The sequence below is a fragment of the Bipolaris sorokiniana genome (assembly GCF_000338995.1).
Source record: "Bipolaris sorokiniana ND90Pr unplaced genomic scaffold COCSAscaffold_6, whole genome shotgun sequence".
Classification (NCBI taxonomy): domain Eukaryota; kingdom Fungi; phylum Ascomycota; class Dothideomycetes; order Pleosporales; family Pleosporaceae; genus Bipolaris; species Bipolaris sorokiniana.
The window spans coordinates 1005154-1019061 of NW_006911900.1; the positions used below are offsets into that span (position 1 = coordinate 1005154).

The 13908-nt window shown below is 52.4% G+C and overlaps 4 protein-coding genes across 4 annotated transcripts; 1 reads left to right on the forward strand and 3 right to left on the reverse strand.

The window, feature by feature from the left end:
- Positions 1 to 77: 77 nt before the first annotated feature.
- COCSADRAFT_36311 (glycoside hydrolase family 61 protein) lies at positions 78 to 1454 on the reverse strand. Its single transcript, XM_007700952.1, has one exon. It carries the CDS (start codon positions 1290 to 1292, stop codon positions 195 to 197), a length of 1098 nt encoding a protein of 365 aa, XP_007699142.1. The 5' UTR covers positions 1293 to 1454; the 3' UTR covers positions 78 to 194.
- Positions 1455 to 3280: 1826 nt separating this feature from the next.
- On the reverse strand, positions 3281 to 9091 carry COCSADRAFT_189966 (uncharacterized protein). The gene is made up of 3 exons (XM_007701307.1): positions 8617 to 9091; positions 4140 to 8570; positions 3281 to 4084 (listed from the first exon to the last, which is right to left on the reverse strand). Exons 1-3 carry the CDS (start codon positions 9061 to 9063, stop codon positions 3575 to 3577), a joined length of 5388 nt encoding a protein of 1795 aa, XP_007699497.1. The 5' UTR covers positions 9064 to 9091; the 3' UTR covers positions 3281 to 3574.
- A 408-nt stretch (positions 9092 to 9499) lies between these two features.
- COCSADRAFT_116207 (uncharacterized protein) lies at positions 9500 to 11832 on the forward strand. Its single transcript, XM_007701308.1, has 2 exons — positions 9500 to 10296; positions 10345 to 11832. Exons 1-2 carry the CDS (start codon positions 9612 to 9614, stop codon positions 11697 to 11699), a joined length of 2040 nt encoding a protein of 679 aa, XP_007699498.1. The 5' UTR covers positions 9500 to 9611; the 3' UTR covers positions 11700 to 11832.
- Positions 11833 to 11977: 145 nt separating this feature from the next.
- On the reverse strand, positions 11978 to 13059 carry COCSADRAFT_116210 (glycoside hydrolase family 61 protein). The gene is made up of 3 exons (XM_007701309.1): positions 12789 to 13059; positions 12449 to 12713; positions 11978 to 12358 (listed from the first exon to the last, which is right to left on the reverse strand). The coding sequence occupies exons 1-3, from the start codon at positions 12890 to 12892 to the stop codon at positions 12011 to 12013; spliced, it is 717 nt and encodes a 238-aa protein (XP_007699499.1). The 5' UTR covers positions 12893 to 13059; the 3' UTR covers positions 11978 to 12010.
- Positions 13060 to 13908: the final 849 nt, after the last annotated feature.

A 13908-nucleotide genomic window follows, 5' to 3' on the forward strand; every position in this document is an offset into this window, starting at 1 on the left:
AGCGCAGCACCGCTGCCTAAGAAGGTATAATACTTATATGCAAACAAAAAGAATCAGGCCAGACACTGCAAAAAATAGTCCAACCATCAGTTTTTTTCGAAATTCCAGAAGCAAACGACCCCCCTTCTTCGTTTCAACATCAGAAAACTGTCATGTCTTTGCTTCGAAGAATTTCCAGAAACCCATCCACATTTTTACTTGCGGAGAGACTGGCGGAAAGCACGGCTACCGCGCCTGGCTTTCTTGCCACCGTTGCAAGGACGCTTGCTGGTGGCAGGAGTAGCAGGGGATGGGGTAGCAGGAGTAGGCTTGGGAGCCTCCTCAGTGGGGTAATCATCACCAGCAGGGTAATCACCTCCAGCAGGGTAGTCATCGGAAGGAGCCTGCTCAACAGGGGCGCTGCTGGGCTGGGTGACCGGGACACCGGCAGGCTGCTCAACAGGGGTAGCAGGCTGAGAAGGCTGGGGCTTGGGAGCAGGAGGAGCAGGAGTAGCCTGGGGCTTGGTGGCAGCAGCAGAGGGAGAGGGAGAGGAAGAAGGCGAGGTAGCAGGAGACTGAGCACCGCCGCTGTTACCGCCAGTCCAAACAGTCTGCGAGGGGAAGGGGAAGTCCTTGTATCCGCCCCAGACGCTGAAGTTCCAGGAGGGATCCGTCTTCTTGTAGCCACCGGGGAACTTGATCATGGGGCCTGGGACGCCGGCGCCGTCGCCGGTAACCTTGATCTGGGCGCACCCGTAGTAGAACTCGGCTTGGCCATCGTGGGCGCCGTGGACACCGACGTGCTGGGAGCGGACGAGGTATTCACCGGGAGGGGTGCCGATAGGAATATCGAATTCAACGTTGTTCTTGTCCCAGCTGCACCAGGCGTCCCCCTTGATGTCTCCCTTGGTGCAGAGACCGGCTTGCTTGATCAGGAACCAGTCACCGTCGCCCTCGTACTCCTTGACGGAGCCGGGAGCCTTGGACATGTGGACATGGATTGGGCCTGGGTGCCTCATGGTGGCGGCGACACCGAGCTTCATGGCGAGCTTGGTTCCGGGCTTGACCTCAGCAACGCCGGTGCGGCTGGCGGAGGCGAAAGCACCCTTGTTGCAGCGGAAGTCGGTGTCATCGGGGGTGATGTTGTCGAGAGGGTTCTTCCACTTGGTGGGGTTGTACTTGATAGAACGAGTGTTCTCACGAACGAACTCATAAGGCTTGGTCTCCTTGCCATCGATGACAAGAAGCTCGAAGAAGTAGTGGGCGGAGGCGATCTGCGCAATGGCAGCAGCGGCGAGGAGTGAAAGCTTCATGTTGAGGTGAGGTTAAGATTGAGGTTGGTGTTGTTGTTTGTCGTTGTTTGAACTTGGACTGGAAAGTGAAAAGAATTGTATGGAAGGACTAGCCTTGAGAAACGAATGAAGTAGCGAAAGACTGTGGAGAAGCGAAAGAAGGTTGGCAGTGAAGTGCTGGTGAGGCATTAGGGACGTTCTACACGACTTCTTATGTATCCCGTCACTTGCCTCTGTTCAACGCCTCATTCAAGCTCACTAACTCTTTCCGGTGCCCATGCACACCAACCCGCCCGTCGGTGTCGAGCACTTCTTCACTATGGTGCCTTAGACGCATGAGGTTTTGTTTCCTTGGCGGTAATCTCGACCCGCCGTGCCCGCTTGTCTGTGGCGAAGCGAGATGACAACATGGGCCGTGGGTGCTGCCTGTAGTGGTGTTCGGTACCTTGGCACCTGTTTAGCGGAACCAGGTCACCGGGGAGCAGAAAATGCCAGGCCCGTCACTGTTTCAAACAGCCTTTCTGGCGTTCAGTTACTTGGCGTTCGGGGCGTCTGTCACTTGTGAAGATAGTGTAAGCCGTTACACACGCCTCCAAACGTCTATGCGTCACCGAGCAGACTGCGGAATAAGGCGTTTCTGAGGCTTAATGGGCCCATCTGTCCAAACTAGGCTTGTTTGTACGAGGAAACACGCGATGTTGTTTTCCACCAGTCAGTTTTGTTTCGTGGGGCGAGCAATTGACCAAGCATTTTTCCCATACGTGCAACGTTTGATGCTACGAAATGACGGGGATAACGCATTACAACCACTTACCAGCAACCTGGCCGAGCGGATTCGGGTTGCACGACGGTATTGCACAGCATCACCGAGCCTCTACATGGTGTTCAACGCCCTTCGTATGCGCGCGCATGGGTGTGTGATAGCAGGGGAAAGAGATTGGACAACTTCAAGCACAACGGGGGATAGAGGAATAAGATGAGCACTGGACATAAGCATGAGCATACATCAAAAGCCTTATGTAGTCACTTTGTTATAGGCATCTATAGAAGATTTGCGATGCCCTTGAGCACGATTGAGTTATTTGGAGCTGTTAAGACGCCCTCTGCAAGCAACTGGAGCAGTGTGCAGCGATGAGGCCCAAAGGGTGGCCGCTTGGGTTTCTCGGTTTGGCAGGCGCGCGACTCCTGGATCCGAGCCGGCACGCTAGCCCGGCCGCTAGCGCCGCCCCACGTTGTCCAAAGTGGGTGCGCGTCTAGAACAATAGTATTTAGCGTGTTTCCGACCCCGTAGCTTGTTTCAGAGCCTGTGCTTGGCAAAACATCTGCCGAATACAGACAGACAGACAGACGTTTTGCAGTTCATCTCAGATTCAGGTCCAGCCGTGTCAGCGGAGGAGAACGGTGTGCCAAGCTGAAGCTGACAGGCCGGGTAGACCGCGATTACAGTATCGACGGGAGGCACCCAAAGGCATGTAGACGGGCTAGCAGCGGGTTGAGTAAGATCAAGCACATGGTTTCGTACAACTTCTATCCGGACATACACGGCAGAACAAGCAGTCAGAGCCAAGAAAATAGATTGCTGTTTGATAGGCTTGATTCATGCAAGATAGACATGTTGTGTGGAGTGCAGGATCCCATGCATTGCACCCACTTGTCGTCCTCTTCTGTAGCCAATCCGAAAGGCACTCTCGTCGCGTAAACCTACCCTCGAGTGGTGGAAGATACGGGTGACGGGACGTGCAGGTGCTTGGCATCAACAGATCCTATATTGACGGCGTACAGATAAAAAAGGCGCCACAACGCACTGACCTGCGAGGCGAGCATCGATGCTGTATGGACGGAAATAGTAAATGCACACTGAAGGGTTTTACAGTATCAAGTCTTGGTATTGCATCATTTACGGCCGGACTGCGTATCGTGAACGGCAGTATTTGTGTCGTATGTTCTAGGCTATGCTGTTAGTAGCCCCCCGAGGTATATCTCATGTCGTCTCATTAGAGTTGTGTATGATTGCATTTGGGAACAAGTCTCTGGAGTATCACGCCACTCTCTCCTTTTGAAAAAAACGGCCCAAAACGAAAATCGTTGAGTAGCAAAAAGAAAAAAAGGAGAAGAGAATACACGACAGAACCCGATCAGTTCCTTAATCTTGCATCCATCACTACTGTTTCTCGGCTCCAGTAGAATAAGCAATCAAGAGCAATACCGCTTTTCTGCATTAACCATTTTCCCGTTACTCAAAAACACCTACTAATGCATCGTAATTCAACAGAACATCTATCCAGTTCAACAACAACTAACGTTTACTCGTTATCCTTCTCCGCCTTCATCTCCCTCCATGCCTCCTCCAGTTTCTTCACCTTCTCAACGCCCTTCTTGTTCCTCACGCTATTTTCCCATTCTGCCCATTTCTTGAACACGCCCCTGATCCTCGACGACTTGCCCACCTTAGTCATCCTCTCGAACAAATCCCGGACCTTGTCAGACTCGCCGTGGCTCTGCTCAAGCATCAGATACATGTCCCATACATCTCCCTTCTTGGCAAAAGTGTCGACGAGACCCTCGAAGATGGTGCGGCCGCGCTCGGTATCGCCATTGGGCGACTTGAATTCTAGTGCGGCAAACTTTTGAGTAAGATACCGGTGTTGAGGGGCTGCAACAGATTGTGTGGCACGTTGGAGAAGGGCGCGGGCTCGAGCTGGGGAGGGTGGCTGGATAACGTCCATAAGAAATGCGGCGTAGGAAAGCCAGAACTTCGGGTCGGCTGTGAACGACTTGTTCTTCATCATGGACTGATAAAGCTCATCTGCTTTCTATCATGGTGTTAGCAAAACCTGCGAAAGATGGTCAGGAATCGTAGATACTTACGTCAATCTTGCCCGATGAAATGTAAATCTTGATCATGCGCTCGTGGATTTCGCGGTCATCATTGTTTTGGCATGCCTCCTTGAAGACGGCGTTGATTGCGTCGTCACTGGAGAAGTCATTTTCCAAGTGCAGCAAGGCAGTCCAGACGTCAAGCTTCTCCTTCTCCTCTCGCGGATTGATGGTGACCAGTGCACGACGGGCAATCTGGCGCGCCTTCTCAATCTCATTGAGCTCGCGCTGGAACACCATATAGCGTACCCACAGCTCGGCGCTGTTAGGCTGTCCAAGGAGTAAGCGCTCATAATCTGCGACAGACTGAGGGCCATAGGCATCAAGGTCACCAGTGCGATCCTCCTTGATGGTGGCCTTCTTGCTCTTCTTTTTCTTTTTTGGAGCATCATCCTCGGACTCGGATTCAGCCCCGCCCTTTTGCTGATCAAAGTCGAGGGTGGCACCCGTCCAGTCGAAGCCAGAAGTGCTGAGGCTCTTTGCAGTTGCCTTTGACTCGTCGTTTTCAGACTCGTCTTCGGAGCTGTCTGCATCGGCAAGCTCGATATCATCATCGCTTTCTGCGCTCTTAACGCTCCTCATATCAACATCGTTGTCGAGCTTAACTCCTCCCTCCGAATCGTCATCCTCCGATTGCTCGACATCCGAGACGTCCTCCATCTCCTCATCTTCGCCTTTGCCTTCACCTTTCACCTGTGAATACTTCAACGTAAAGCTGACCTTCCTCGACTTGGGGTCAACCTTGATGACTTTAGCCTTGACAACATCATCCTTCTTGTACATGTCCTTGAGCTTCTCCTTGTCAACGACAGCATCTGCTATTTGAGAGATGTGGCAAAGACCGCTGACATTGTTCGAGTTGTCGACAATGAGGAAGACACCATAGTCCTCCACATGCCTGACCTTGGCACTGACGATTTGGCCAATCTTTAGAGTAGCAAATTCCAAGGGCTCGACGTAGTCTGTCTTAATGATTGAAGTCTTCAAACTCAGCTGTGGGTTACGTTGATCTTCCTTGTTCGAGATGACCTTGCCGGTCACGAGCTGATCCACATGGAATACACTCTTCCAGTCTTTAATATACTCGTCCGAAAGATGACTGACGCGGACGTAGGCTTCAACATGTGGACCTAGACGGACGTAGACACCGTTGTTTGCAATGTGCTTGACGAAGCCACGGACGACTTGGTTCACTTTGAGCTGTGTACGGTCGGTGATCTCGGGATCCTTGACTGGCAATGAAGAGCTCAGGACCCTGGAAGGTCTGGCCGACAATCCTAGTTTCTTGTTTGGAATGTCAATGTCAATAACGCACACTCGCAAGACATCGCCAGCTACAAAGTTCTTCGGCTGAGCTTTGTCGTAGTCATCTGCCAACTGCTCCATGAAGATGGGTGCAGCGATGCTTTCGTTGATTTGGACAACAATTGATGCATCATGCAGCTTGGTCACACGTGCAGGTAGGACGTGACCGACTTTCAGGTCTTGGAGAGACAGTGATTTTCCGGTCACTGTAGATGCAGCTGTCAAGTCTAGTTTTCCATTCGCAGCATCCACTGTCTTTACGCGGACCTTGAGAGCAGAACCCACAGGAAAGTTCTTCTCGACATCAGATAGCTTCTCAAGATCGTCAGTCAGGTCGAAGAAGTCGATGCGCCCGCGGATATTGGCTGAGATGTTCACCCAGACATGGCGGTCGGCAATGTTGTTGATGAAAGCGATGTAAGACGAGCCGGTTATAACTTTGTCGAGGCTCAACACATCCGCTTCTGACTTGATCTCCTCCGTCTTTGCAGTCATTTCGTATGTTGTCGTCTTATTGCTTGACCGAGATGTGATCGGGAGGAAACGGAAATTGCGAGGATCGTGCCTTCCCAAAACCCGAGCCTGAATCGTATCGTTCATCTTGAAGTGTGCAGTTGGTCGCTTCTTGTCGGGAATGCTATCCCAGTTTTCAAACAGTTCCGATACAGAAATGCGACCGGGAACATTTGCGGCAAGCTCAACGTTGAGTTGTGTGTCCTTGACTGACCGGACACGGACGGTCATCAGAGTACCAAACTTGATGTCGTCGGTAGATGTCATGTTAGGGTCCACTGGATCAACCAGAGGCTCTGCTACCTTTACTGGAGGGGCAGCAGCAGCCTTTGTTGAAGCAGCTTCAGCTTCAGATTTCATCGATAGCCAAAAGAGCCCCTTTCCAACATCTACATGCGTAACTCGGGCAGTGATGGATTGGTCCTTGCGGAGGCCAAAGTCGGGCGCCGCGGCCATGTCTTCTGGTAACTGCGATTTGAACAGTGCACCGCTGATGCCATTGCCGAGCTCGACAAAGACCTTGTCTGAGAGGATACCGCGCACGAATCCATGCACAGTCTCACCCGCTTGCAGATCCTCAATACTGATGGCAAGTTTTGAGGCCTGTGCGTCTTTTCGAAGACTAGGTTTGTTGGATACGGTCGCCGTTTTGGATTTGCCATGCTTGGCGAGAACCACGAGATCTTCCAAAGTTCCACCAACGCGAATCTTCTTCATGGTCGAGATGTCTTTCTTCTCTGATCCGTCAGTCAGATGACCAAGGCGAAGAATGCCCTTGACACCGTTGCCAATGTCCAGAGTAGCTGATTCGTCAGACTTTTCAACGACCGTTCCCTTGACGATTCCACCCGGGTTGAGAGCATTAAAGGCAGCTTCCTTGTTGGTATCAACAGCAGAAGGATCCTTGCAGGACACCAAGAGCTGACGTTCTTTTGCATCAACGGAGAGAACACGCACGTTGACAACCTGCCCAACATGGAAGTGTCGTGTTGCATCATGAATGAATGCTTCACTCATCTCCGCAACTGGAAGCCATGCCCTTACACGATTGTAAAATTGCACAGTGGCACCATTGCGGCGGACGTTGACCAAGATTCCAGGGCCGGTAGCACCTTCTGAAATCATCTTGTAGTTTGTCCAAGGCTTCACCTCGGAGTTAACCAAAGACTTCTTGAGGGTAAGGTGTATTTGATGTCTCGCGGGCTCGGTGTAAAGCACTCGAACTGTGACCGGCAGTCCTTCTCTAAACTTGCGCTCTGGGTGTTGTAACCGGACATCAGCCAGATGCATCTCTGGAACCAGACCAGTAATGCCATCAGACAGATGGACAAGAACAGCAGTTGCTCCAGTCTTGTCCGCGAAAAGCTTATGCACTTTGCCCTTGACAACTTCACCAGCTTTGATGTCCTCAATACGGAGAAAGGGTTGGTCAATGACCTTCTTCTCAAGGGACAGCTGGAAAAGTCCGTCAAGAGCGTTGTAACCAACAATTCTTGCCTTGTGCTTCGAGTCAAGCTTGAATGCACCAGCCTCCTCTGAGAGAATATCGACTTTGTCGTCTGAGAGTCGCGATATGTGGGCGAAGCCGACAACATCTTTGATTCCAAGGTCGAAGAATGCACCTTGGCTTGGTGCCACCTTGACAACCTTTGCGCTTTCAACAATGGTAGAAATTGGCAGTAAGTCGATAGGAGGTTTGCGCTCCTTGGGTTTTCCAGACATGCGCGTAGACAACGAAAGCACATGGTCTAGTAAAGACACGCTGACCTTCCTGGGATCTGAGCCAGGACATGTGAACAAAACACGGGCCTTTACTTTGGATCCGATCTTGTGCTTTTGAGACACGTCGGTGGCCTTCTCAGTCGCGCCGGAGTGGTATGCGTCAGCCGTCGCATCTATCAAGCCCAGGATCTTGCCCGTGATTGTGTTTGGCGTGTTTTCTGTAACGAGAAGGTCGACCGCAGTTCCCGGGAGGAACACGTCAATGGTAGGTGCTTCTGTCAAGGTATTACCCTTGGTCAGGTTTCCTGCCTTGGTGTGGTCGGCAGAGAGCTTGACGATGCGCCCGTCAGAATTGAGCCCGGTAATCAAGCACATAAAGACGGCACCCTCTTGGACCTTTGAATGCAGTAGGTTTGGACCAAGCTCGCCCTTTGGTAAAAAGCCCTTTAATGTGGCATCGTTCAAGCCCAGATCCATGACCAGGCCATGGTCCTCGTTGCTCACGACAGACGCTTGTATCATGCCATTGACGGGTATTTTGCGTTTGGTAAGGCCCGTGTTGACCAGCTTAGGCTCAATTGAAAGTTCGAGTCGCTTCCTTGCTTTTGCGCCTTCGCCGCTGGTTGCGGTGATGCATGCACGAAGGTACTGGCCCACGGAGAAGAGGTCCCTGAGATCAGCATCCTCAAAGTCATCCTTGTCGCTTCCATCTTCCTTGTCACTCTCATCTTCCTTAAGGAGCTTCTCTAGCCTCTCATTGAGTTTGTCGGACACGGCAGTGAGGGGGACGTAGCCGACTAGATTGTTGGGGAGGGCAAGCACAAGGTCTTGGTGGGAAATGTCGGTGATCTGACCAAGTACAATAGTTCCAGGCGACAGTTTCTGGTATGATTAGTCTAGCGCCGGAGCTGCGCAGCATTTTTCTTACCTTGTAGCTAAGAGTCTCGACCTTTACTACATCCTCCTTGTCGCCGCTCTCGTGTGTCTTTTTGCTCTTCTTAGTCATCTTCTTCTTTGACTTAGGCGCAGACTTTTTCTCATCGTCCTCGGAACCCATGTCGCTATATCCTTCGCCATCATCGCCGCCGGGACGCTTCTGCCCAGATTGCTCGAAAAGAACATCCTGGTTCGCCTTGATCTGGATTTGCTTGTGTTCGAGTGGGGTCAAGACACTGGCGCCTCCTCTGGGAAACGACTTCTTCTCTTCATCCTTGAAAATGCTGGTTGGCGGTGCAGGGTTCTCAAGCTTCGCCTTTGCAGGCGATTGCTGGTCGACATCGGACTTGCGCCGCTTCGCTGATCGGTCGCCGGATGCGCCCTTGGGCTTTTTGGACGGGGTGGCGCCCTGCTCTGCTTTCCGCTTGACCGCGCCCATTGTGTGGTGTGGGATGTGTGCGGGCGTGGAGAGGGTCGAGTGGTGAAGATTCCGCCAAGAGTTCGAAGCGCAATGTTCTTCGACTTTTTTTGGTGGGTCCATGCGCCCAGGTTCTCCCACCAACCGCGCCAACAGGGACGCCGCGCCTCTCACGTCCTCGATGACGAGATGGCACGCGACGCCTCAACGACGCTGCTCATGGTATATGGTGTCAATTTTCGGGATACAGATGAATTGGAGCATTGCGATCAACATGCACTCACTCTCCGTGCTCCAAACAGGCCTCACTGCCGTGCATTGCCAGTGAAGAGGGTGCGTTTGGAGGGAACGCCGGGCCACTTAAAGCCCAAAAAGGCATAGCGGTGCACGTCGGTCGCGCCTGCTCTTCGCGACGTGCGCAGGTCGTGCACCTTCCTCTCCAACCTCGCCGGGCGTATCATATGAGCATTCGTCCCATATCGGGGTCGCTCCTTCCTGGCTGCCCGCGTGTGTTCACCTAAGCTGTGCATTGGTGTCTCTCTCACATACTCCCACCCCTTCGCAACACCATGTCGTCGCCCTGTGCCCCTCGCAGCATGCTCCTCCAGGAGCCCACTCCGGAGCTCTTCTCATCGCCGCCTCCCGCTTCATCCGCAGCAGCTTGCTCACGGAAGCCCAAACGGCCACCCCCCATCACTCCCAAGCGCTTCACTCGCTTCTTCACACCCCGACACTCCAAAGATGTCTCTTCGCGCACTTCGCTCTCGCGCTCGGGCCGTCAGTTACAGGACATCACCCGGTCAGCTTTGAACCGTGGCCGGGCAACGCGAAGTACCCCCCGAAAAACAGTCAACTTTGTCGACATTGAGAATCAGATGCGCACTCCCCAGAGCAGCCGCAAGCGGAAACCCTATCTATCCCCTGAGAGTTCACCTGCCCAGTCATCGCCCTCGAAACGATCGCGTTACGTCACCCCTCCAGCACTCGATGCACCGGCCTTTGATGTACTCGACGACTTGGCTGACCTGGATGAGCCCGCCGTATACCCCACACCCATTCGGCGGCTGAAGCAATTAGGAGGACCGTCAAGAACATTGCAACGGTCATTTGGTGGCGTCGTCGGTGTAGGTCGAGGGTTTCGAAGAGACCATGGCGCGTCATGGCAGGACCAGACGGCCAACTTCTATAGTAGTTCAGACGACTTGCATCAGTTACCCCAAGACGCCCCGCCCTTTTGCACCGCCAGCTGCAATAGTGAGTTTCATGCACAGCAATCACCGTCATAACACTAACCTGTTATAGCCAACTCTTTACTCGCCATTGGAGATGAAGATGGAAACATCCACCTGTTAGATTCCGAGGGCGACTTTTCCAAAGCACATTTATCATGGAAAGCTCATTCCAACGCCATCATGGACCTGCAATTCTCCTCTGATGACTCTCATCTGGCAGCAGGGTCTGGTGACCAAACTGCACAGATTGTCGATATTCGTACGCAGCAGACTCTTGCTGTACTGGCCAAACACAAATCATCAGTAAAGCAAGTGCGTTTCCAGCCGGGCGATGACAAGATCGTAGCCACATCGAGTCGAGACGGTGCTGTGCAGATCTGGGACCTCCGATGCAAGGGCAACCAAGGATCAATACATTCAGCCTGGGGATCCGATGCCCCATATGCCAGCGTCGTCCGAACCCTTGCCTCAGCACATGCCGACATTAGCTTGCCGTCATCTGCGCTCTCTGCTACCCGAACTGCATCGAGCAGCAAGGTAGAGAGCATCAATCGTCGAAACGACATCTCCGTCACTGCTCTCACTTTCTTACCCGAAGGTCGCGAGCATTTGCTTTTGACTGCCTCAGATGCTTCCACATGCGTCAAGCTCTGGGACATCAGAGGTCGATACTCTCTGCGAGGCCCAGCCATCCCCATTGCGACTACACGACACCCCGAATCCCATAACCGCCACCGACACTTTGCCATCAACTCACTTACCCTTAGTGGCGACGCATCCCGACTCTACGCATTAAGCAAGGATAACACCGTTTATGCTTATTCCACAAACCACCTTATCCTCGGTGTAGCTCCTGAACTCTCTTCGACATCTGCATCGAAACAAAAATACTGCGGTGTTGGCCAAGAGGGCCTCGGGCCTATTTACGGCTTCCGTCACCAGAGCTTCCATGCCGGTTCATTCTACGTCAAGGCATCTTTGCGAAAGACTTGCAATGACCAGACGGAGATGCTCGCAGTTGGCAGCACAGATGGCGGTCCAGTATTATTCCCTACTGATGAAACGTTTCTCAAGCGCGAAACACGACACGAAGACGATACAGATGACCTCCCGGACATTTCTACCCTTACCGGAAAATCCTCCAGACCATTGCTATCCCGTTCAACTACCAACAGCCGTTGTCCAGACACGATTCCTATCTACGAGCATGGAACGGCTCTTGTGCGAGGCCACGACGCCGAAGTCACCAGTGTGTCATGGGCACGCAACGGTAGCTTGATCAGCGTAAGCGATGACTTCCGCGTGCGAAGGTGGAAAGAAGGGCCCCAGGCGAGGGAGCTTAGGACAGGTGGAGAGAGCGAGGGAAGAAGATGGCAATGTGGATGGGCTGCTGTTGGAGAAGATTACGACGACGACGATGAGTAGTAGAGGAAGAAGTGTTACAGTTTGGTGCGCCATTTTGTTTATTATACCCCCCTTTTTCCATCCATGTCAGATGTTTGTATAGCAAAGAACGAAAGCGATGAATACTGTATTCTTTGATAGTAGATAGTTGATTAAAAAACAAAATAAAGATAAAAGTTCAAATCATTCCTCTACAGTCTCGTATTCATGCACTATCACTACTATATACACTTTGCTCTTCACCTCTCAAAAACCAGAATCTCACTCCCAGCCCTGCCCGGCCCTTTCCCTCCCCCCCCCCCCCATCTTCCCCTTATCCATCTCCACATCTCTTAACCACTCCACACCTTCGGTCCGGGACACGTATATGTAGTCTGCGAGCTACTATACGTATCGACCATGATACCCGGATCATTCTGCGACGCATACCCGGGAATCGTAGCTAGGTAATCGCCACTCGGCGACGCCGAGCCTCCACCCGTAACCTCGATTTGCGCACATTCAGCGTAGAACTGCGGGCTGCGTGCTTGGTGCAGAGCGAGCAGCTCGTGGCGCACGAGGTAGTTGCCTGCGGCGAGGGTGGCGGGGACGGTGGATTCCCAGTAGAGGTTCTTGAGGACGAAGGCGGTGCCCCAGTTGCGGCCGGAGAGGGGGGGAGCGGTCATGCCTTGTTGGTCGATCTTTGTACGTACGCGTCAGCGTTCCTGATGCTTTTCTTTCTCCTACTTGTCTTTCTTTGGGCGAGGAGATGGAGGAAAGGGAAGACTTACCTTGAACCACTTCTTTCCACTTCCATTACACGACTTGAAGTCGCCGGAGCACTTGTACATCCAGACCATAACCGGGCCTTGCTCGTGGGTCCACTGCTTCCAGATTGCGCGGATCTTGCCGCCGGCTTTGACCTTTGCGACGAGGTCGGCGGATGTGCCGCCGTTGCACATGACTTTAGAGTCTGTGACGCTCATGGTGGGGTTGTAGTCGGGCCATTGGCGTTGGATGGTTTTCGGGGAGGAGGCGGGGGAGAAGCCTTCGTAGCTAGGGTAGGGGGTGGATGGGTTAGCTTTGTTATGGAGGAGGTGTAGGGGAAGAAGGGGATGGTGGTGTAGTTACCCTGGGTATGTCACGCCATCAATAACATAGCTGGTGACTGCGCCGTGGGCAGCAGCCTGAGCAGCCAGGAGCGCCGTAGGCAGGAAGATATTGGAGAACAACATGTTGAGTCGATAGTAGTTGGTTTGCTCTTCGTCTTCAACACTATCTCACACTCCTTCTCTCCAATTTGCACGCAGCCTCCCCTTTTATATACACTCACCCTCGACAATACACCGTCCAAATCAAACCTCCCCCTATATCACTCCCCCGTTATTCCCACATGACCAACTCATCTACCCACTCATCTCCAGCTCCCCTCCTCCCTTCCATGGACTCCACCGTCACCCTTCGCCCCCCGCCATCGCCCCATCAGAAATACGATAGTACAGTTGACCCCGCAATAATAAACGACTAACCCCCCAACCTACGCCCTCTACTTGCCATCGGTCCGGCTAAAAGCAAGCTAACTGTACAAGCAATATACATGTTTCCCCGCTAGAGCCAGCCAAGAGGCACGGAGACAGAGCCTCCATGCCGGCTCTTTTTGTTTTCTTTGCACATATCCCGAGCTAGATCGGGAAATAAGCAATGTAAGCCAGCGATCGGAACAAGACAAAGAAAATGCCCACTTTGAACCATTACCCCGGATTTGTGTGGATTCGGGGGGTTTGTTTTTTTATATTTTTAATTTAGGGAGTGCGTGCGTATTGCAGATAAGGCGTAGTATTGACGCGTGACGAAAAGGGCTGTGTGATCTGGGGAAGCGATGCTGGATTGTTACTACTATATGTTAGATGGCGGAGTGCGGGCCGCGAGCGCGAGGCTGTGGGGTTCGAGTCGTGGACCTCTTGATGTTTTGGGAGCGGAACGGTTGGGTAGTTGTGGTTTATACAAAACTTGAATTTGGCGACGGCGACTTATTTGCAGTAGATTGGCCAAGATTAGGGGGTCTTGTAAATGCTTTTGGCGAGTTGTTGGTTGGGAGGTCATACTCGACTTCATCGCCGGGTATACTGTATCGTGGTTGAATGATCAAGGTTAGAAAAATATAGTTTGTCAGCGCGATCGAGAAAACATGATGACTGCTTTTGTGATACGTTCAAATCTGATTAATTGGATCGCAAGACACGTGGTGCAT

Bases quoted from the DNA above. Each gene is read 5' to 3' on its own strand.
- COCSADRAFT_36311 (XM_007700952.1), bottom strand. From the start codon at position 1,292: ATGAAGCTTTCACTCCTCGCCGCTGCTGCCATTGCGCAGATCGCCTCC.
- COCSADRAFT_189966 (XM_007701307.1), bottom strand. From the start codon at position 9,063: ATGGGCGCGGTCAAGCGGAAAGCAGAGCAGGGCGCCACCCCGTCCAAA. The intron at 8,571-8,616 runs GTAAGAAAAATG...TAATCATACCAG, and splicing joins TCGAGACTCTTAGCTACAAG to AAACTGTCGCCTGGAACTAT. The intron at 4,085-4,139 runs GTAAGTATCTAC...ACACCATGATAG, and splicing joins TTTCATCGGGCAAGATTGAC to AAAGCAGATGAGCTTTATCA.
- COCSADRAFT_116207 (XM_007701308.1), top strand. From the start codon at position 9,612: ATGTCGTCGCCCTGTGCCCCTCGCAGCATGCTCCTCCAGGAGCCCACT. The intron at 10,297-10,344 runs GTGAGTTTCATG...AACCTGTTATAG, and splicing joins TTGCACCGCCAGCTGCAATA to CCAACTCTTTACTCGCCATT.
- COCSADRAFT_116210 (XM_007701309.1), bottom strand. From the start codon at position 12,892: ATGTTGTTCTCCAATATCTTCCTGCCTACGGCGCTCCTGGCTGCTCAG. The intron at 12,714-12,788 runs GTAACTACACCA...CCCCTACCCTAG, and splicing joins GATGGCGTGACATACCCAGG to CTACGAAGGCTTCTCCCCCG. The intron at 12,359-12,448 runs GTAAGTCTTCCC...GTACGTACAAAG, and splicing joins GTGGAAAGAAGTGGTTCAAG to ATCGACCAACAAGGCATGAC.